The 21,428-nt window shown below is 42.5% G+C and overlaps 2 protein-coding genes across 3 annotated transcripts in view; one reads left to right on the plus strand and one right to left on the minus strand.

Annotated features, from left to right (window-relative positions):
* Positions 1 to 7,089, minus strand: part of CSPP1 (centrosome and spindle pole associated protein 1) — a 118,618-nt gene extending 111,529 nt beyond the window's left edge. Inside the window, exon 1 of the mRNA XM_040994721.1 lies at positions 6,970 to 7,089. The gene's annotated coding sequence lies outside the window, so the exon portion shown is untranslated. The remainder of the gene's footprint in view (positions 1 to 6,969) is intronic.
* A 96-nt stretch (positions 7,090 to 7,185) lies between these two features.
* Positions 7,186 to 20,122, plus strand: COPS5 (COP9 signalosome subunit 5). 2 transcript variants are annotated; one of them, XM_040994735.1, is made up of 8 exons: positions 7,186 to 7,658; positions 9,453 to 9,687; positions 11,019 to 11,147; positions 12,158 to 12,223; positions 12,744 to 12,829; positions 14,137 to 14,248; positions 17,620 to 17,768; positions 19,897 to 20,122. In XM_040994735.1, the coding sequence occupies exons 1-8, from the start codon at positions 7,516 to 7,518 to the stop codon at positions 19,979 to 19,981; spliced, it is 1,005 nt and encodes a 334-aa protein (XP_040850669.1). In that variant the 5' UTR covers positions 7,186 to 7,515; the 3' UTR covers positions 19,982 to 20,122. The 2 variants fall into 2 exon arrangements, with proteins under 2 accessions (XP_040850669.1, XP_040850678.1); XM_040994744.1 differs by having other exon boundaries at positions 7,548 to 7,666.
* The last annotated feature ends 1,306 nt before the right edge of the window (positions 20,123 to 21,428 follow it).

Consider the following 21,428-nt stretch of genomic DNA (forward strand, 5'->3'; position numbering starts at 1 on the left):
GAAACACTAAACAAGTTGGATTTAGCACTCACTGCATTGAGGGATGCACTGAGAACACATACCACAGAGAAAATGTTAGAAAAGATGTACATGATTGGGTGATCTGTACTCTTGTGTTAGATGACTTGGGACAACCCTTAATAAATTAGAATTTGGGGCCTGATGTGATGGCTCAATGGCAAACTTCTTACCTTACTAGTGCCAGCAACCCATATGGTGCCAGTTTATGCCCAAGCTGTTCCACCTCCCATCCAGCTACCCAATTCCAGCTTGGGAAAGCAACAGAGGACGACCCAAAGCCTTGGGACCCTGTACCTGTGTGGGAGGCCAAGCAGTAGCTCCTGGCTCCTGGCTTTGGATCAGCTCAGTTCCAGTGATTCTAGTCGCTGCAACCGTTTGGAGAGTGAATCAGCAGAAGGAAGATTTTTGTCTTTCTTTCCCTCTGTAAATCTGTCTTTCCAATGAAAATAAACCCATTTTTAAGCAGAGTAGAATTTTGCTCAGGATTGAATGCTATCAGGAAGTCAAAGTAATTATAGTACAGGTCCTAGGGCCCTACATAGAGGCAGTCGGGTACATGAGCCCCAGAGTTAGAGGTTCCAATGGGACCTGGGTCTCCTGGCCCAAGTACTTGGGCCCACCTGTGCGGTGAATGTTAGATGCTTCAGCCTCAGAGGTGGGGGGCCTAGGTCTCCTAGTCCAGATCACGGAGCCCATTTGCATGGTGGGAGTCAGGTCCATGGGCCCTGAGGGTGGGGGGATCCCGCAGGTCTCCTGACCCAGATCCTTGGGCACGCCTTGCAGTGGGTGCTGGATCTGTGAGACCCAGGGGTGGAGGAGCCAGCATGGTCCAGGTCACCTGGCTCAGGTCCATGATCCCACCTAAGAGGACTGGTCCTCCACAATGTAGAAGATATAGTTCTAGACAACAGACCACAATGCACATGGAGACATAGTAGCTTATTGGGGCCTGCAGAGGGCATCTGGTACCACAGCAGAGAATGGAGAACAAAACATATTGTTTTGTTCAAAACAAATCACCCCAGCCAAACCATGACAGCAAATATCTGCGCAAATGGAGACCATAAGGTCCATGGTGTCATAAAATGGACATTGGAAGGGATTTCTCATCCATAGACCAGCAAGATCAACAGTATTTTTAAACTATCGCATCCACCTGGGCAGAACCTTCACAACATGCGCCATGGTGACCCTGGGTTGATATTGGGTGGCCCTTCCCCATCCTTGGGTACTGGGAAAGTAGGGAGGTTAGGTATGGCCTTTCCCCTTATCTCTCCCCTCCCCACAGAAATGGGTTGAAGAAATACAGAGCTTGGAAACAATGATCACACCCACTTCTCTCTAACCCTAGATCCTTCCTTAATCAACTATGTAAACACCTAAAAAAAAATTAAGTAGATTTTTGCTCAGGACTGAATGCTATCAGGAAGCTAGGGTAATTATGTGATTGGACAATTTAATAAAGCTTAAGCTACAGTATGAAGCTTAAGCTGCAACTGGTAAAGCAACAGTTGTCAATATCATCAGCTGAAAAAAGATGTTTGGTATTTTGTAGCTTGGACAACAATTATGTTTTGTCTGTGTTTGATGACCAATCACAGACACAGAGTGGCCTTGTCCTCATGTTGCTCTTCTTTCTATATAAATGTTTATTTTCAAGAGAACACCAAGTTACTGTAATGCCAAGTCAGTGCCTAGCAACACTTAGGCCAACTTCTAGCTGTCACAGCAATTTTTCTCTTTCTCATCCCTAAACTCCTAAAATGTAAAACTCCTAAATACAAAACATGATGAAATTAACAAGTTGTTCAAGAAATAGTTATTGTTTAAGGGGCTGGGTTGCTGGGTATGCCCTGCTTACAATGAAATTTTCAACATAAAGCCATAAGTTGCACACAAATCAGTTGAAACGTAAATAGGATTGTTCATCTTCCTAAAACTCTACAAGGTAAAATTATAACATTTTTCAGGACATTATATTAACAAGTTCTTCCCCCCAACAGCTGTATACGCAAATTGTAGAAGGTAACTGGAAAAGCTGGATTTGAAACCCATCTCCATCACTGGCCGACTGACAGCAAATGTCTGTCATCCTCTTTCTACGCCGCATATTCCCCATCTGTACAATGGGTTACAATAATTTATATAAAAGGCATAAAACAGAACCTGACACCCAGAAACTAACAAATTAGGCATTTTACCAAGTATTGTGTTTTCAGTCTTTGTATATGTAAACATGTACCTTTTAACAAGAAAGCCTGCAGACTTCAGCATGATGGGATGTAGATCACCAATAACTGACTCTAAAACAAAGTATTCATTTGAAAGAAAGTTCCAGACCCAAAGAGGGAAAGACAAGAGATCCATTTGCTGGTTCACTCAAACTGCCCACAAAGTCTAGGACTGAGCCAAACCTAAACCAGGAGCCGGGAGTTATCCCTACACCGGCAGAGGGGGATCAGGCACTTGGTCCATCTTCCACTCCTTTTTCCAAGGAGCTGGATCTGAAGTGGATCAGGCAGGACCCTCACAGAAAGATGCCAGCAGCGCAGGTAGCAGCTTTACACACTATACCACAACACAGGTAACAACTGACTCTTAGCATAATGCCAACCAATATCTCTTGGGTCCTTTACACTTAACATATATTTGTAACTGTGAGCAGATCACAACATACAGTGTTTACAAATTCAGAAAGCAAAAAGGACCTAAATGGTGAATATGAGTGATTCTCTCCCATGTTTATAAATCACAAAGCAATGTTGCTCCCATGCTTTTCCCTGAGTGTAAATTTATTCCGCACCACAGAAGCATGAGAAGGAAAATGTTTCCTCTCTCAAACAGAACACCATGCTAGATACTCAAAAAGCACAGAGAAGATGACCTTCGCCTCCAGATCTAGTTAGAACGGGTTTTTAGGAGCTGAATGTGAGAAAGAAAAAGTGATTTGAATATCCAGAATTCCAAACAAAACCTAAGAAGGATATGAAAATATCTTTTAATTTAAAATTTTTTTTTAGTTTATTTTTATTGGACAGATTTACAGAAAGAAGGAGAGAAAGATTTTCCATCTTTTTCCAGTTTCCATTTGGTTCACTCCCCAAAAAGCTGCAGTGGCTGGATCTGAGCTGTCTGAAGCCAAGAGACTCTTCCAGGTTTCCCACACAGATACAGGGTCCCAAAGTCTTGGGACATTCCCCCACTGATTTCCCAGGCCATAGACCGAGAACTGAGCCAAAACTGCAAATAGCCAAGACAAGAACTGTCACCCATATGGGATGCCAGCGCGTGCAGATTAGCCAGGTAAGCCATCACACCAATCCCAGGATATAAAGATTGAACAGGGATTAAAAGTCACTAAGGAAGCAGGCATCTTGGTGTAGCAGCTAACATGCTGCTTAGGACAGCTGCAGCCCATATTACAGGGTTTGGGCTCAAAGCCTGTTTCCTGCTAGTGCACAACGCAGCAGATGAAGGTTCAAGAAGTCCTTGTCATCAACATGGAAGACACAGACCGAGTCCCAGGGGCCCAGCTCTAACAAGGCCCACCCCAGCTGTTGCAGATACTTGGTAAGTGAACCAACACAGAAGATCTGTGTTCCTGTGAGCACACACTTATCAAGTAACGATATTTTTAGAAGTCATTAAAACTGAGAGAAGAGGCTATCTGGAGAAAGGGACCCTAGATCAGAACAGAAACAAATTAAGAAGTCAGATATATAATATATAGTCCTGGGAAAGAGCCTTAGAAGACAGGGGAGGGATGAGGCAACCAGTACAAGGTTTCTGACGCCAATAACAGCAATTTATTCCCAAGGGTAGATGCAAATACCCACAGATACCCTGCCCGCTTTTGGCGGGCAGAGAAGTCAGAAGACAGGATAAACTGAATGAATAAATACAGAAAATCTTTTCAAGTCTCTCAGCAGCTACTAAGAATGCCCATATGGGATACAAGAAAGAAAAAAATATGTCTTTTCATTAAATACATCTGAAACTCAACACCCAGGGGACCCAGATTTACCAGTGATTACGATAATCATTAAGGAGCGCACAGGTGACCTGGCAGTTACAATCTTGCTTGCAGCTCCTCGGAGTGCCTGGGACTAAGCTGTGGCTCAGGTGGGGCCACAGTTCTGTTAACACAGCCTGAGAGGCAGTAGGAGACAGCTGCCCTCCATGCTGGGAGTTCAAAGCTCGCAGCCTCCACCCCCCACGGCACCTGTGGGCTTTTCGGTGCGTGAATCAGCAGATGAAGGAACGCTCCTTCTCCCTCCATTGCTCTGCCAACTAAACAGTTCAACAAAAAACTACACAAGATATAGAAGATATAGTCAACGGTGACTTAGGAAGCAGCATACAAATACACATGAGATACCTTCTGGGTATTGCCAAAATGCAAACAAATTTCTTCAACACACCTTTGTCTACTACTCAGGAAAACATATCAAAATTATAGTTAGCTATTGAAAGAATACTCTGAAATCTGTTCAAATACACTGCAGTAGCATTTGTCTTAAAATTAAATTTAAAAAAAAAAAAAACTTCTGATAGTGTCCTGTTTTGGTATATTTTGCCTAAATACAGCAACTGCTCCTGGATCAATGGTGCTGCTAGAAACCCAAAACTTCTTCCTGGAGGAATATTCCCATAGGTATTTGATGAGAAAGCAAAAAAGTGATTCTAGGAAATAGAATAATAGAAAGAAAGCATTTTGCTTGCTTCCGTGGGATTTTTTTTTTTTTGCTTGACAAGACGACAAGCCACTCTTTGCTATAAACTACAACCTCCCAGGGGTTTAACTGGCATTCATAAACTCCTACTGGTCGCTTGTAGGGCCCTGAACCTTCTCAGGTGCTTGGAAACTAGATGGCGGCTCACTTCAGAATCCAGCCTTCCCTCAAAGCCTAATTAAGCTTCTTACTCCTATACTCTGGAGAGCCAACCTCTCTCAAACGATGAAACAGTCCTAACGTTCACTGCACACTACTGGTTTTAAACTCCAAACAATCATCCTAAAATCGGAAAATCAGGAAAAGGCTCAAGCTCAAGGAAAACAGGATTAACAGCACTGATCTCATAGCGCCGAGATAAAGATTAAACAATTCCACTTGAAAAGCAAATCGCTGCAAGCACTCCCAAGTTAAGCATTACCCAGGCGCAGGGGGACGCAGCCCGGCCTTGGGGGAGTGCAGGCCCGGGGGAGCCGGGCGCCCGGGGTACCTGGCCGGGAAGCGTCCAGCCGTTGTCAGGCAACCGGCTCGCCACAACTTCCGAGGAGACCGAGGCAGCGGCGGCGGCTCGGGAGGCCCGCCCGCGTCCCCGGAGCGCCGCCGGCCCACAAGTCCCGTCCCTGCACCCCAGGCAGCGCCCCGAGAACCCGACCCGGAGACCCCACTCCCGCCTCCGGGAGACCCCACGGGCAGGGAACCCTGTAACCCCGGCAGCGCGCCTCGTCCAACGGGCCCGCGAATGCAGCCCTGACACCCGCACCCCACGCAGGCTGCCCACCTGCGGCCCGCTGCCCTCCTCGCAGCAGCAAGCCCCCGGCCAGGGAAACGCGCGGTCCCGAGAGCGGCGGCGGCCTCGCGGCGCGGGGACACGGTCACCAGCGGCAACCCGGCCCGGACTCCGCCTCTCGGCCCGGCCCCTCCGCCCGCCCCGCGCCGCCCGGCCAGGGCGCCCCCTGCCGCCCCGGAGGCCGCCCGGGTGGAGGCGACTCAGACCCTTCCCACTGGATCCCAGAACCGGGGGACCAAGAGCCGCAAGGGGAGAAACACCCACGCACTGGGCGAGGCTCTACTCAGCCGGGAGTCTGGTCACCCCGATAAAGAGCAACCAGATGCTCCCGCGGAGGATTACTGAGCTTGCAAAAGTGGAACCAGGATACTGATGTCCCCTAGCGGTTCTAGTTTATGCAGCCTCATTTTGCAAGGAGATCTTATTGCTATTCAATAAACTGCCACGCACCATCTAGAAGTGGCGCCTACTGAAGCTTACGGGGGGTGGGGGGGATTTGCATGTACACCAATGTTCGCAGTTAATTACAATGCCATGTGACGGGGACAAGATTGGAGAGACCTCAGCCCTGTCCTGCTAGATTTATATGAGCTTCCAGGCAAAAAAAAAAAAAGTGATGCTGACCGCATCAGAGCGGTGCGCGTTAAGTCAAAGCAGGGGTATCTGCAACGCTGGGATGAAAAGTTTCAAAGGGAACTGCAGAGATGGCACTAGAGAGGTGCGTAGGGACTAGGCTACAACAAACTGGGTGTTTTCCTTTTTCCCGCAAAATACAACTGGTTTTTTTTTTTATCCCTAACACCTACATAGTTAGACATGAAATAATACACACCTGATCCCTGCGTCTTGAAACGTAAAGCCTAATGAGATCAGATGGAGGGGGAAGAGGGGAAGGGAGGGGAGACCCTATACGCATGAGCCAGCAGCCGGGATGAGCTGAGGTCAGCCCGGACCTGGGTCCAGCACGCCGTCCTCACCACACTGGCCGCCCGCGGGGCAGCTCGCCGGGGGCCGGGGCAGCTCGCCCGAGGCCGGGGCAGCTCGCCCGAGGCCGGGGCAGCTCGCCGGGGGCCGGGGCAGCTCGTCCGAGGCCGGGGCAGCTCGCCGGGGGCCGGGGCAGCTCGCCGGGGGCCGGGGCAGCTCGCCAGGGGCCGGGGCAGCTCGTCGGGGGGCCGGGGCAGCTCGCCAGGGGCGGGGGCAGCTCGTTGGGGGGCCGGGGCAGCTCGTCGGGGGGCCGGGGCAGCTCGCCGGGGGCTGGAGCAGCTCGCCGGGGGCCGGGGCAGCTCACCGGCTTCTCCTCCTCCTCCCCGGGCGAGAAAACGCCCACCGAAATCCACGCGCCACGCTCCCCGAGCCGCGGCTCCACGCGCGGGCAAGGAAAACACGAGGCTACATTTAGCTCGCTCTCAAACGGCTTCCAGTACTTACATTTCAATTTCTCCGCAACCTTCCTTTTTTTTTTTTCTTTTTCCTAGGCTTTTCCAAGCAACTTTCCATCCCAAGTAGCTGCCCCCGCCCGCCAAAACGTCATTCTCTCAGCTCCACCCACATTTAATCTGTCGGGATGCGCCTGCGCATTGCCAGCAATGAGGCCACGCCAGTTTCAGGCATAACGTTTACATGCCCTTCTTCCGGTGGGGAAGGCTATACCATTCCCATTCCAAATCACTGTGTTTGCCCTGTTTCGTACATACACTTTCCGAGATGATACGTTCTCGTTTAAGTCACAATAATATTCCTCTCTCCGCAGCTATTCTAGTAGCTGCCAGTTTCTGGCCTCTTCCGCGGACTGCCCCCTCCACCCACGAATGGTCCGTACCAACTTCACCTCCGGTGTTGGGTGTCATGGCTGCCAGGAGAGTGCAATGAGAGTTTGCACCTGAGATTGGAAAGGTCCAAACCCACACCCGGAGACCTAGTGAAGTCAAGCTGCGTCTCGGTCGCGGAGGCGACAGCTTTTCTAATTCCTCGGCGATGGCGGCGTCCGGGAGCGGAATGGCCCAGAAGACCTGGGAACTGGCCAACAACATGCAGGAAACACAAAGTATCGATGAGATCTACAAATACGACAAGAAACAGCAGCAAGAAATCTTGGCGGCGAAGCCCTGGACTAAGGAGTAAGAAGGTCCCTGGAGACGCTCAGGGGAGGGTCGGGGGGCGGTCGGAGATTTGGAGACCCCGGGGTGGGAGAGTGCGAGTTGGAACGGGGGAGGGAGAGGAGGGGAGGTTGTGCACCGGAGAGAGATTCGGATCCACTTTTATCCCCTCACGTGCTGTGTCAGCTCCTCCGGGAGGCCTGCTGTGACTCCCTGTTCTGTCTAACTCGTTTGCCTCCGGAGGATGCAAGGGACGACCCCCGAGCAGTGGCTCTCGCTTTGCACCATCCTTTACCATCCTGTCTGCCTGTCTGCCTCGACTCCTGTGTGGGCCCTGACGGGGGCTTCAGCTGGTCCCTGGCAGGGACTGCAGCTGCTTTCAGAGGTTAAGTGTGGAGCTCAAGTGTCTTAAAAAAGCTCTGAACCATCTTTTTGAAGATGATGATGATTTAAGGATTTCCATGTCGTTTAATTTTCATGACATCCAATACTGTACTGTGATTCCTTTTTGTAATAAGAAAAAAAAAGAAGGAAAATACATGTAATTACTGTGGTAGTAAATGTAAGACCAAGTCTCACAATTATCCCTAACTGATTGACCTTAGAAAAACTTATCTGTCCATCTTCGCTCATCTGTAAAATAGAACTAAGACCTGCCTGTTTTTGGTGATTAGATGAGATGTTGCATAAAAATGACTCTAGAAAGCATGTCCTAGGAGCACAATAATAGTTATTCTCTTCCCAGTTGAAATATGAGCCTCAGTTTTGTCATCATGACTTCTAACACCAGACCTCCATATTTTTTCAGCTTGTGGCTGGCCAGGCTGGGAATGAAATTCATGGGCTTTTCCAGTGGCAGGGAGCTGACTCTGCAGCCCTGGCCAGCGGACCACTGCGCCCAGGCTTGTTAGCTTGCCTGGTTGCCTACTCCTATAGCAGGCTGCACATTTTAGGGTGAGCTCATCTGCTGAAGGTTTGGAGGCCATCAGTTTGCCGCACTGTCTGATTGCAGCTTTGAGTACATATTTTACGGGCTGTGTCAGACTTCAAAGTTTACTTACAACCACCATTGATATAATCAGAAGTAGTGATCGCGGGAGAACTAAAGATATGAGAGACATTCTTGCATTTTGAGGTTGCTATCATAGCGGGAAGCCACACCCTTCAAAATACTGTTGTTTGAGAGTGCAGAGTGTGTGAGTTGTTTGAGAGTGTCTCTGCAAGAGACACTAATACTACTGAAAATATAGTTACTACGGTTTTAGGATGAGTCAGGCACTAAAGCTAAACATTTCATGTTGCCCTAAGAACTGTGGAATAGCCCTTCTTATGCTGAAACAGTTTAATGTCAGACACACAAACATTAAGTGGCTATCCTATGGTCACAGCTAAGGAATTCGGAGAAACTTGGGCATGCAGATGTCAGAGCCCGCATTCTAAACCATTAGTCCAAAAAGTTAGGCCTAAGCAGAGTTAGATACAACCATAAGAGATTTAATCTTTAGAAATTAATACAGAAAAAGTCTATAGAATTGATTGTGTTATTTCCTCCTGTGTATAGCGTGTTGGGAGCATAGGGACAATTAGTTCTAACTTTTCCTTTCCCAAGGGGGAATATTTTGCAGGATGGTAACATGGTTGGTATTTCCAGACCCATGCAGGTAGTCTGTCCTTTACTGCTTCCATTTTCTTCCCACATTCTTCTCACCCCTTACATCAATGTAATTTCTTGTAGTAATTATTATTTGGGGAGGGGAGGGACTGGATATTTTACTTCACATAAGAAATATAATTATGCCATGGTTTTATTTGTAGTCACCATTACTTTAAGTACTGCAAAATCTCAGCGTTGGCTCTACTGAAAATGGTGATGCATGCCAGGTCGGGAGGCAACTTGGAAGTGATGGGCCTGATGCTGGGGAAGGTGGATGGTGAAACCATGATCATTATGGACAGTTTTGCTTTGCCTGTAGAGGGCACTGAAACCCGAGTAAATGCTCAGGCTGCTGCGTATGAGTACATGGCTGCATACATAGAAAACGCCAAACAGGTAAAAATCTTGTTTCTTAAAATATGGTCACAGTGGGTAAATTAATGAGATTCTGAACTCAAAGCTGTCCTCTCAGTGTTAGATTTTATATTTTGTAATGTAATATCTATATAAAATACATGTGAGCATAAGCCTCATAAAAGGCTTGTTTCTCCTCCCAACTCTCAGACTCATGATCAGACTTGTTTAAACTCAGAAATTCGGAAAAAATTGTTTCTTAAAATAAAACCAGTTGAATAAATTATGATATAGTCATCAGAGCCTTAAAAAAAAAAGTAGCAGGGACCAGCACAGTAGTTTAGTGGCTAAAAGTCCTCACCTTGCACACACCAAGCTCCCATATGGGTACCAATTTTAGTCTCGGCAGCCCCACTACCCATCCAGCTCCCTGCTTGTGGCCTGGGAAAGCAGTGGAGGATGGCCCAGAGTCTTGGGGCCCTGCAGCCACATGGAAGACCCCAGAAGAGGCTCCTGGCTCCTGACTTCGATTGGTGCAGCTCTAGCCATTGTGGCCATTTGGGGAGTGAATCATCAGACAGAAGATCTTCCTCTCTGGCTCTCCTTCTCTCTATGTATCTGACTTTCCAATAAAAATAAGTAAATCTTAAAAAAAAAAAAAGTAGCAGACCCTGCATCATGGCTCAGTGGCTAAATCCTCACTGTGCATGCACCAGGACCCCATACAGGCACTGGTTCGTATCCCGGCTACTCCACTTCCCATCCCAACTCCCTGCTTGTGTCCTGGGAAAGCAGTAGAGGATGGCCCAGAGCCTTGGGGCCCTGCACTGGCTTGAGTGACCCAGCAGAAGCTCCTGACCCATGGCTTCAGATTCACTCAGCTCTAGCTATTGTGACCACTTGGGAGTGAGCCAGTGTAAATCTGTAAATCTGACTTTCCAGCAAAAATAAATGAACCTTTAATAAAGTAAAACAAATGGTAGCTACCTGCATATTGACTAATCTGAAGCAAAATCCAGAATACTTTGAAAAAGCAAATTATAAAGCTGTATCATACTGTTATGTGTGTGTGTTTATATTGTTAACCTACACATATATTAAGATTATCTAGTGGGGTAGGTAAGTAACTGACTGTGGATATAAATCCTGAGCTGAGAAATTGGATCGTAGAGGAAAAATAATAGAAACAAAACTAAATACTCTTCCTGAAGTTGTACTTTAAATTTGCAGTTTTCACATGTATTTCTTCTCAAAATCAAAACTTGAAAGCAAGATATGCTATTAAACTAGTCTGCGTACTGTTAGTTTGCCATGCTGTGTAAACAGATAAATGACAAGAGAACCTCAAGCACTGTTGTGGTCTCTGTTTACAGGTGGGCCGCCTTGAAAATGCGATTGGCTGGTACCACAGCCACCCGGGCTACGGCTGCTGGCTCTCTGGCATTGATGTCAGCACTCAGATGCTCAATCAGCAGTTCCAGGAGCCATTTGTAGCAGTGGTAGTAAGTATCCCGACAACCGGTTTTCTTCACATAGTCACTGCAGCAGGTATACTGAGGCATAGAAACAGTGGGATAAAGACCACAGCTAAATGTCAGTCTGCCTAGTTTTAAGTCTGAATTCTGCCCTTTTCAAGCTGGGTCGATGAGCACCTCCCTCCTGGCTTCCCTGCATTAAATGAAAGTCATCAAAGCACTGTGTCTCCCTTCAGTGTTGACTGAAGTCAGGAAGCACAAGTGCTAAAGTGGCTCCTGCTATATCCACGGTGCCTCAGATGCAATCCAGGTTCCAACGAGGAAGGCATTAATCTTAAAGAACAATTAAAAGGGGGTAAAAAAAAACATTTTTAAAAAGATGAGGCACTTGGGCCTGGCATAGAAACCTAGCAGCTAAAATCCTCGCTTTGAACATGCTAGGATCCTATACGGGCACCAGTTCTAATCCCAGGGGCCCTGCTTCCCATCCAGCTCCCTGCTGTGGCCTGGGAAAGCAGTAAAGGACAGGCCAAAGCCTTGGGATCTTACACCTGTGTGAGAGATTCAGAAAAGGCTCCAGACTCCTGGCTTCAGATCAACACAGCTCTAGCCAATGTGGCCGCTTAGGGAGTGAATCAATGGACAGTCTTCCTCTCTGTCCCTCCTCCTCTCTGTATATCTGCCTTTCCAATTTAAAAAAAAAGAAAAAGTTGAGGCACCGTTAAAAAATATTCTCAAATTATATAATAAATTTAAATTTAAGCTGTGAGACAATTTAGTTCTTGGTCATTTTACTGAACACAGTGGTTTTTTGACTTGGCAATTTTTTATGGTTACTACTGAGTTACTGTGTGTGCAGTGTTATGGAGGTACTTCAAAAAGAGTTCATGTAAAAATAGGATTAAAAGATACGTTTCTTTTGTTGCAAACAATTCTGGAATTTCCATGAATTTTTTTGAAGGGCGTTGTAATGTTTAAATGACTGGAAGCATGGAATGGTTTTAAGTCAGCTGATGTTAAGTATGCCTTTCCTTTAGATTGACCCAACAAGGACAATATCTGCAGGGAAAGTGAATCTTGGCGCCTTTAGAACATACCCAAAGGTAATTTTTAAATTATAAACTTTTCAAATTCCAAACATTTGGCTTTTTAAATAAATTAATACTGTTGAGGTTAGTATTTGATTTTGTTCTAAAACAATTTAACGGTACTTTTAAAATTATAATCAAACTGCCACAAACTGTTCATAGCAAAAAATAATGCATGTTACATTTTGTTCATTTAACCAGAAAAGCAAACTTTGTTTACTACTAAGTATTTGTGTACCCAAAGCATTCTAACACTGACTGAAGAAACAACAAGCTAAATATCTATTTCCTTTCCTGGTAGCATCCTACAAGTGAAATTAGCCCAGGTGTATATCATGTAAGGGTGAGACAGATGAATGGTTCAGTCAAATGCATCCTACAAAAATGGGACTAGAGAAGATGGAGGCAACATACTTTCTCTTACAATGTTTATATGAATAATTGGCTCCTCAAAATTAAGGTTCTGTAAACAGAAAGCTGCATAGCACAATATGTTTTTTTGTTTTGTTGTCTATAATGTTTTGGTTTTGTTTAGGGCTACAAACCTCCTGATGAAGGACCTTCTGAGTACCAGACCATCCCGCTTAATAAAATCGAAGACTTTGGTGTGCACTGCAAACAGTAAGTGATCCAAAACATATATCTGATACCAGAATCGTCAGGAAAAAGCCTAAGAGAGACAGTCAAAGCCTCTTATTTTACAAATGAGAAAAAACAAAGCTCAGAAAAACTGCACTTCATAACATCTGTTGAATTGACAGTATAAATGTATGAATTCAGAATAAAGTTCAGATTTTGTATTACTGTTTTGATCTCAGCTAGAAATTGCCTTTCAAACAGTCCCAAGATGTAAGATACTTGCCAATATAAAATTAGCAACTGAGGGATGTATTCAGAACTGGCTTGACAATAGCATGTGTGCAGCTCTTAGAATACCCAGTTTCCTCCTAGCAAAAATTACTTTTTTTTTTTTTTTTTTAAGATTTATTTCATTTGAGAGAGCTACAGAGAAAAGGGAGAAGCTAGATATTCCATGTGCTGGCTCACTCTCCAAATGGCTACAACTGTCGGGGCAGGTCCAGGCCAAAACTACGAGCTTCATCCAGATCTCCCACATCGGCAGAAGGGGCCCAAGCACAGCAAAGACTTTTTCCCGGACCAATTAGCAAAGAGTTGGAAATATGTTTATTCAGTTACTGAAAAAAAAAGCCAGCAGGAAGGAGAGGGCTCTCTGCAAAGAAATCCAGAGCAAGCTTGCATCAAATTGCCACAGCTCTGTTTTTTGCTTCATGATGCTTCCTAGCATTCAGCAAAAATGGCAAGGCAGAGCCACCAAAAATGTACACAGCATTTTCATGACAAATATGGTAACACATTAGCATGTAGAACTGCATTCTGTATTACTATGGAACCTGTCCCATGTTTGCAGTTACCCCAAAGAATGGAAAGATCAGCAATTTTTTCAAGCTGATATAATACTGAATTGTTCAAAACCAATTCATAATTAAAAGCAATAAAAAACACCGTGTCAGACTACTGCATACTTAAAGGAATAAGGTACATTTCAAACCTCAACAATAAAGTGGAAATGGGCAGTAAGTCCCAGTTCGAGAGTTAGGAAAGGTAACTCACATTTTGTTTTCAGTATTTTTTTAAATGCTAACAAAAAATATAGCTGACCCAGTAGCGTGAATAAAAATGCCTTTTCAGAGTTCTGATTTTTGTTAATAGCTCCTTTGGAATTTTTGGGTCTTTATTGAAGGAAAAATATAACTTAGAAACAAGATTTGAAATCATGGTTACTTCTGTGTTTTCTAAAAACTAAAGCATGACTATCTAAATATGAAATGCAGTTTTGCTTAAATTTACCCATAACTTACAGAGCTCAATCGTTTTTCACTTACTAAATCTGTGCTTTTGTTTCATAGATATTATGCCTTAGAAGTCTCATATTTCAAATCCTCTTTGGATCGCAAATTACTTGAGCTTTTGTGGAATAAGTACTGGGTAAATACGCTGAGTTCCTCTAGTTTGCTTACTGTAAGTATCATACTTGCAAGGGATGCATTTAAATTTTACCTGAATTGTGTTACTTTTTTAATATCTGAAATCTAGGGTGATATAAAGGCATTATATCACTTGGCCAAAATACCGGAACTAAGTTCCAGCATATCTGGTTCAAGATAAAAGACCAATTCAAGATCTCGTGTCACATGCAGGAGATACCAAGTCTGATTGGCAAATAAGAGTTGCCACATGAGGATGAGATCTGCCACTGCCTTCAAGAGGCCTGTAGAGGAAAAGATCCAAATTTTGCTTTTTTATTGTAGCACATTTCTCTGGCAGGGTTATGGTCACAAGTGGCAGCAGAGCAAAAAAAAAAAAAAATGGTTTAAACAAGAATGGCAGAAAGATAAAATGTAAGGTCTAGGAGTGTGGCTTACCTTGGACACAGCTAAGGTTAAACAATATTATAAGGTCTTAGTTTTTTGTCCTCAACTCTGATTTCCTCTCAACTACAATTTCAGTGTTAACATGAAATCAAGATGATAACTTGAACTTTAGGCTTTAGTTCATGTTCAACAGAAAATCGACACACATATTCACGCATGCATATATCCCAGCATTTTTTCTAGGCGTGGCCTTGTGGTATCTTGCTGGCTTTTCTTGGGGCATGTGGACATTCTTCAATGTGCTATTGTCCAAGGGAGTTAATTGGCTGAGTGGCTGGTGGAAATCAAGTGCTTCATGGCTGAGCTGGAGTGAAGGCACCTCCCCCACGAGTATGAGAACTATGGAGAAGTCACAGAGGGAAATGAGATGATCTTTGTCTTAAAGCAGTAGGCTCTGGGTAGCAAGAGAAAGAAAAAGTCCCTGAATATTGTCTGCCAAATTATTAAAACCCACTGTATTTAGAAGAAAATTTATCTAACAACCTACTCTATATTTAGAACTTAGGAAGGACATTTTAAAAAGTAGGCCACTCCACATATTGCATTATGTATAGTGATTAATACCATGGAATTTAGAATAAAAGAATTCAGATATGAGCTCTAGTTCTGAGTGACCATTAGAAAGTTATCTAATGCAAGGGAGCCTTTTTACACTAAAAAAAAAAACACTACAGCATTAAGTATACTGTGAAAACTAAATGAGATACTTCATATAAAACATTTAGCAAAGTGCCTGGCATATAATAAGCCTCAATAAGTAACTATTATTATTTTTGTTTGATACATTGCATTCTTGGAAACTGACCCCAGCTGAACCCATTTGCTGTGATTTTAAACAATCTGACAAGGTTTCTGTCGTTACCCTCAGTCAAGGTTGAAGTAGCAGGTAGAAGGAAGGAAGGTGAGCATGGTAGCAACATTTATTAAGTGCGCCCTGTGTCCCGGCCACTGCTAAGTGATTTATATGTGCGATTTCCTTAGAGGCAAGTATGCTGATAGCAACCATAAGTGACACCTGGTGACAAGGGGAGACAGCACTGTGCGCTCTGAACCGTTGTATAAAGACAAGCAGATCTACCTACTGAGCCCTATGGCCATCCTTGTATTCTAGCACTGCATATATGGAGACTTTAAAAATCAAAAGGTTCAATCACATTTTCTCCCTTTCTGTGGTTTTACATACACATTTAGGACAATACTACATTTTCTAAAAAAACATAAATTATTTTCACTTTCTCTTTCCCCAACTAAAGCAGTTCATTGTAACAACCTAAAAGCTACCAGAGGAGAGAAAAAAATTTGTTTTTAAGAAATGTGTTTCCTATGATCATTCTCTGTGCATTTGAAATATGATTGGATATATTTTACTGTCAGTTTATTAGTGTAACTGTTTCTACTGCCTTATATTTTTACGGCTTCTTTAGCTCATCTTCTAAATGTAGAGAGAGCTATAAGCCTTAGGCTTTTGTCCCAGTCTACAGGGTAAATGTATATTGACTTCCTTAACCATTTAGATTCCCTTAAACAAAATTAATATAATCATATCTTTTTTAAAGTACCATAATTTTGTATAATCATTAGAAGAATGGGTAGCATTTTAAAGGACCCTCAGTGGTAAGTATGATGACAGCCATAACAATTTGTGTTTAGTAAAGCTGTATTTCCTGTAGGCTGTCTTTCAAATTGAGCAAACAGAATAGCATGTTGAGGACCCAGGGCAGTAGCCTAGCAGCACGTGCTGGAATCTCATATGAGTGCTGGTTCATATCCCAGCTGGCCCACTTCCTGTCCAGCTCCCTGCTTGTGGCCTGGGAAAGCAGTCAAGGATGGCCCAAAACCGTGGGAGCCTGCACCCATGTGGGAGACCAGGAAGAGGCTCCTGGCTCCTGGCTTCAAATTGGCTCAGCTCTGGCCGTTGTGGCCACTTAGGGAGTGAATCATCGGACGGAAGATCTTCCTCTCTGTCTTTCCTCCTCTCTGTATATCTGACTTTCCAATAGAAATAAGTAAATCTTAAAAAAAAAAAAAAAGATGCTATAAAAAACTAAAAACAAAAATAGCATGTTGATTTCTGCCAAATTGCTCAATGATTTTACTCATCTGCTGAAATAAAGGAAAGATACATAATATAAACTTGGCAACTTATCTTTGTGATTTTTTTTAATTTTAGACTGAAAGTAAAAATGACTTTGAAATGTTAGTTAATGTGCACATACAACATATTTTTTTTAAAGTATGTAATGTAAGATAACAATATAACATTCCTGTTTCCCAAGTGTCAATGTTATAGTGTGTGAGGCGAAGGGCTTAAAGATGTCTCTTTTCTTCTTTACATCGCTCTACAGTTTCCAGATTTTCTGTCTTAACTTATTATCCAGAAAAGTAAACAAATGTTATTTTTAAAAATATTCTTCTACACACAAATTATAGAAGGTCAAGAGCAATAGCAAAATTAATTACCAATAATTAAGCCTTCTTTAGATGCCATGCGCACCAGCCTAAGAGCTTGCACACATTATTTCATTTTTTTCACAAAAGCCTTAAGGTAGAAATTTCCAGTTTCTCCCATTTTCTGAAGAGGTCTGCAGGCATGTCCCAGGCCTCCCCACTATGCTGCAACAGGTTGGTATGTGACCTGGGTTGGTATGTGTAGACCAAAGCCTCTTAAATTAACAGTTATTGTGAGACATAAAAACTCAAACATCCAAGATTGAATCTTAAAATTATACAAGAAGAAACATTTGCATTTAAACCACTTCACAAGTTGAAAAGCTTGTTTTTACATAAATTGCTTGATTTTTTACTTCAATAATATTATGCTCAGATCTTATAGAAGAATTCTTTGTAAACAAAATGTTCTGTATAGTAGTAAATTAGTTTACATAACAGGGTTTTTGTTTTTTTGTTTTCTTTAATTGGTAGACACATGTACCCGACATTATACCATTTTCTCCACAGAATGCAGATTATACCACTGGTCAGGTCTTTGATTTATCTGAAAAGTTAGAGCAGTCAGAAGCCCAGCTGGGACGAGGGAGTTTCATGTTGGGTTTAGAAACACATGACCGGAAATCAGAAGACAAACTTGCCAAAGCCACAAGAGACAGGTAAGAGTAAATCTATATGATTCCTTCCAGTAATTCTTTTTGAGTTTTTAAATAACAGTAAGTCCAAATTCGTTAGAGTTCAACTTACTTATAACCTAGTCAGAGTGATATTTGAATATGAAATATCTTTGGACTTTTAAAAGTTGTTAAAGGCAGATTTCGGACTTTGGAGATTTAGATGATCATTAAAGGCTTAAGTCAAAGATGTTGATAGTGGTATTGAACAACCCCACTCTCCTCTTCCAGTTAAAAGAAAAAAAAATAGTCTTGTAATGGATCTTTTAATTTTAAAAAAAGAGCCTTTGCCAGAAGAATCTCCTGATTTATAGTCATATAGCATCTGTGTAATTAAAATTGGAAATTGTGTTCATTAAATTTATCAAATTTCAATTTTGGTGATGAAGTTTTGAATCCTAAGATATCACAGGAATGAATGTATTTCTTCAATTCTTCTTAAAGTACCCTTCATACAGTAACTTAATACTCCAGATTTTTCCAAAGAGTTTGTTGGGAGCAAACTTTAGATCGGTTCTCTTATCACCTGTGAAACAATCCTGTGGCTCCTCAGCTGCGTAGACAACACAGAGTTGAGAAGACTGTCTAAATAAGTTACTTTTCACAACACATTTGAGTTTAAAAGTAGTATGGGAGCAGAAAGGATAACCATACCCAAGTCTATATAAACTGATATATTACTATCTATTTTAAGAAAAACTAGATAGGTCTATAGGAAAATGAGAAGGGAAAGGAAAGTGAATCCTGCTTGTAGAAGTCATCTTGAATTAAATTCTGTCTCATCTTTATCATGGATTTGAGAAAGTATAGCCAGTCAGAGGATAAAATGTATACTTGCTTTGGCATTTGGTCTCATTTTCAGTATTTGTTTTAAAGGTATGTGGTTTTGCTCAACTGTCTTTATGGCTATAACTTGCAGTGTTATCTGCATTTACATCCCAATCTCTAATGAAGAAAAAATTTCATTATGGAAATGGCTTCAGTTATATAAAAAGAATACAAAAGATAAAAGTCCTGACATAAAAGGAGAATGTCCCCTTCGGAGATGGCTGTAGAAGAATTCGTTCCCTTTTTGAGTATTGATTCCTTTGTTGTTGTTTTTTAAATTTTTATTTATTTGGAAGGCAAAGACACGTGGTTCACTTGCCACGTGTCCACAAGGGCCAGGGCAAGCAGGCAGAAGGCAGGAGCCAGGAGCTCCATGCAGGTCTCCCACACAGGTGGCAGGGCCCCAACTGCTCAAGCCATCACTTGGCTCCTCCCCAGGAGTACACTAGCAAGAAGCTGAAATGGAGAACATGACTGAAGCTCAAACTCAACCACTCAGATGTAGGATGTGGGTACCCCAAATGACTGTTTAAGTGCAAATGCCCTTCCTTGCTCTTAACTTTTTCAATTCTAAAATATAAGTACTCACTTAGCTAACTTTTGACTTATAATTGTTTGAAGGGTATTTATGATTGCTTTTTAAAAAAATTCAGGAGTCTCTGAAATTATTTAGTATTCTAAGCAATAAAGATGAGTAGGGCCTGGCACGGTGGCATACCTGCCAGTGCCAGCATCCTATATGGGTGCCAGTTCATATACTGACTGCTGCACTTCCTGATCCAGCTCCCTGCTTATGGCCTGAGAAAGCAGCAGAGGATGGCCCAGCTCCTTGGGTCCTTGCCACCATGTGAGAGACCTGAACAAAGAAGCTACTTGTTCCCAGCTTCAGACCACCCCGGAGCTGGCCACTGCAGCGCTATAGGGAAAGAATCAGCAGATAGAAGGCACTCTCTCTTCTCTTCTCCCTCCCTTTCTTTAATTCTGACTTTCCAAGTAAAATAAATATTTTTTAAAGTGAGCAACAGAATTTAATGTCACATTGGAAGCAAACTATAACTATGGAATATGTATATCTGATGAAGTATATCAAAATTTACATTTTCATTCCATTGTAAAAGTTCTAATAAGTGAATGGCAAAAATACTGCAGAGGGCTAAAGATCATATCGATGTGGCTCAGAGAATATGAATAAAAGTGAAAAATCATTGATGGGGGAATGTAGGGAAATTTGCATGCTTGAAAGTTTCAGTTTGTGACGTTATGTCATGTGTTTTTTTCTTTCCAGCTGCAAAACTACCATAGAAGCCATCCATGGATTGATGTCTCAGGTTATTAAGGATAAACTGTTTAATCAAATTAACATCTCTTAAGGAGTCAGAGTAATACTTCTGCCTGAAAAGTTAGTTTTTGCCTGAAAGAAAATACTCAAGTAACACTTTAACCAGTTACCAAAAATGTGTTTAGAAGTATAAGGTGCTGTGAAGCATCCTGAAATAAAACTCTAAAATTAAGTTGTCCTTTCATTGTTTTGTGGGTGGGATCACACTGTTTCTCTTTTACTGTTCTTATGTATGAGAGAAAAAATATTTTTTGAATTAGTAGTTGTCACAGAATTTTAACATTTTACTTGCCATACTGATGATCAGCTGTTCAGTTTGCCTGCGCTTTAACAGTTATTAAAAAATTAATTTTCATTTCACCCTCTTCATGGGTTTCTAGAAAGTAGAGCTAGTGACTAAATAAAAACTGCCCTAACAGAGCCAGAGAAAATGATTTCACAAGGAAGATGTTCTCCACCCCTGCCAGCAGAATAAAGCACATGAAGATAGATCTGGATTGAATTGTGGAAACAATTTTAAATGAGCAGAGGAAAGGGAGACCACAAGAGCAAAAGAGTAAGAACTTCTGAAAAGAATCACATTGCATGCTGCCAAGATGTCAAGGAAAGTAAAGCCTAAACATTTTCTAATAGATCTAGCAATAAGGTGGTTAAGGTGAGAAAGCAAGTTAACATTAATATCCAAATAACTTTTTTAGGCACTTAATGAATGTAATATATTGGTCTTGCTTTTTAGATCTTTAAGTAGGGCCTCCCCACCCCATGCAGTATCAGTGGACTCAAACTGACTTATGTTTTTGTACTGTTAAAAGATGGCTCTCCTCAAAGAACAGCCAAAACCCATTCTCTCCTGTGACACCAACGCCATATTGTGTCATTCTGTTAGGCACACTGACAAACTGGTGTGGATTTCTGACAGACATGACTGAATGGCTAAGATTTTGATAAAAAACAAATAAACCAATAAAACCACCATGAAAATATACTAACAGTTTTCACTGTAAGGCCTAAAAACAATTAACCATAGTTAATTTGGTATCAGTGAGCCTACTTCACTCAGGTATCTTTATGTGGTGGAAAATACCTAGGCTCACAGAAGAGTTACCAAGAAAAGAGTTTTTCAGTCCTAACTTTATTAGACCCATTTTGAGAAGTCACGATGTTTTGGTGATGATACAGTTGAAAATAGCCAAAACAGTTACTTTAAATGAATTGGTAGGCTCAGTTAATTTCTGAGTCCAAAATCCTGCCCGTTTTAGACACAAGTACACATTCTGTTAGCGTTTTCAGCTCTGTTCCCTATATGTTGACCTAAACCTCAAGCTGGTTTTCCCCATATTGGCTTGCACAACCTGCCATCTAGTTCAGGTAACAGCTGCTTATCAGTGTCCTATAAATAAGTATGACTTCACTGTGATTAATCTTGCATGGGTCATTAGCCCTACACCGGAATTTTATGTAATAATTGATGTGCAGAA

The sequence above is a fragment of the Ochotona curzoniae genome, unplaced genomic scaffold (genome assembly GCF_017591425.1).
Source record: "Ochotona curzoniae isolate NIBS_2020 unplaced genomic scaffold, NIBS_Ocur_1.0 contig_1071, whole genome shotgun sequence".
NCBI lineage: Eukaryota > Metazoa > Chordata > Mammalia > Lagomorpha > Ochotonidae > Ochotona > Ochotona curzoniae.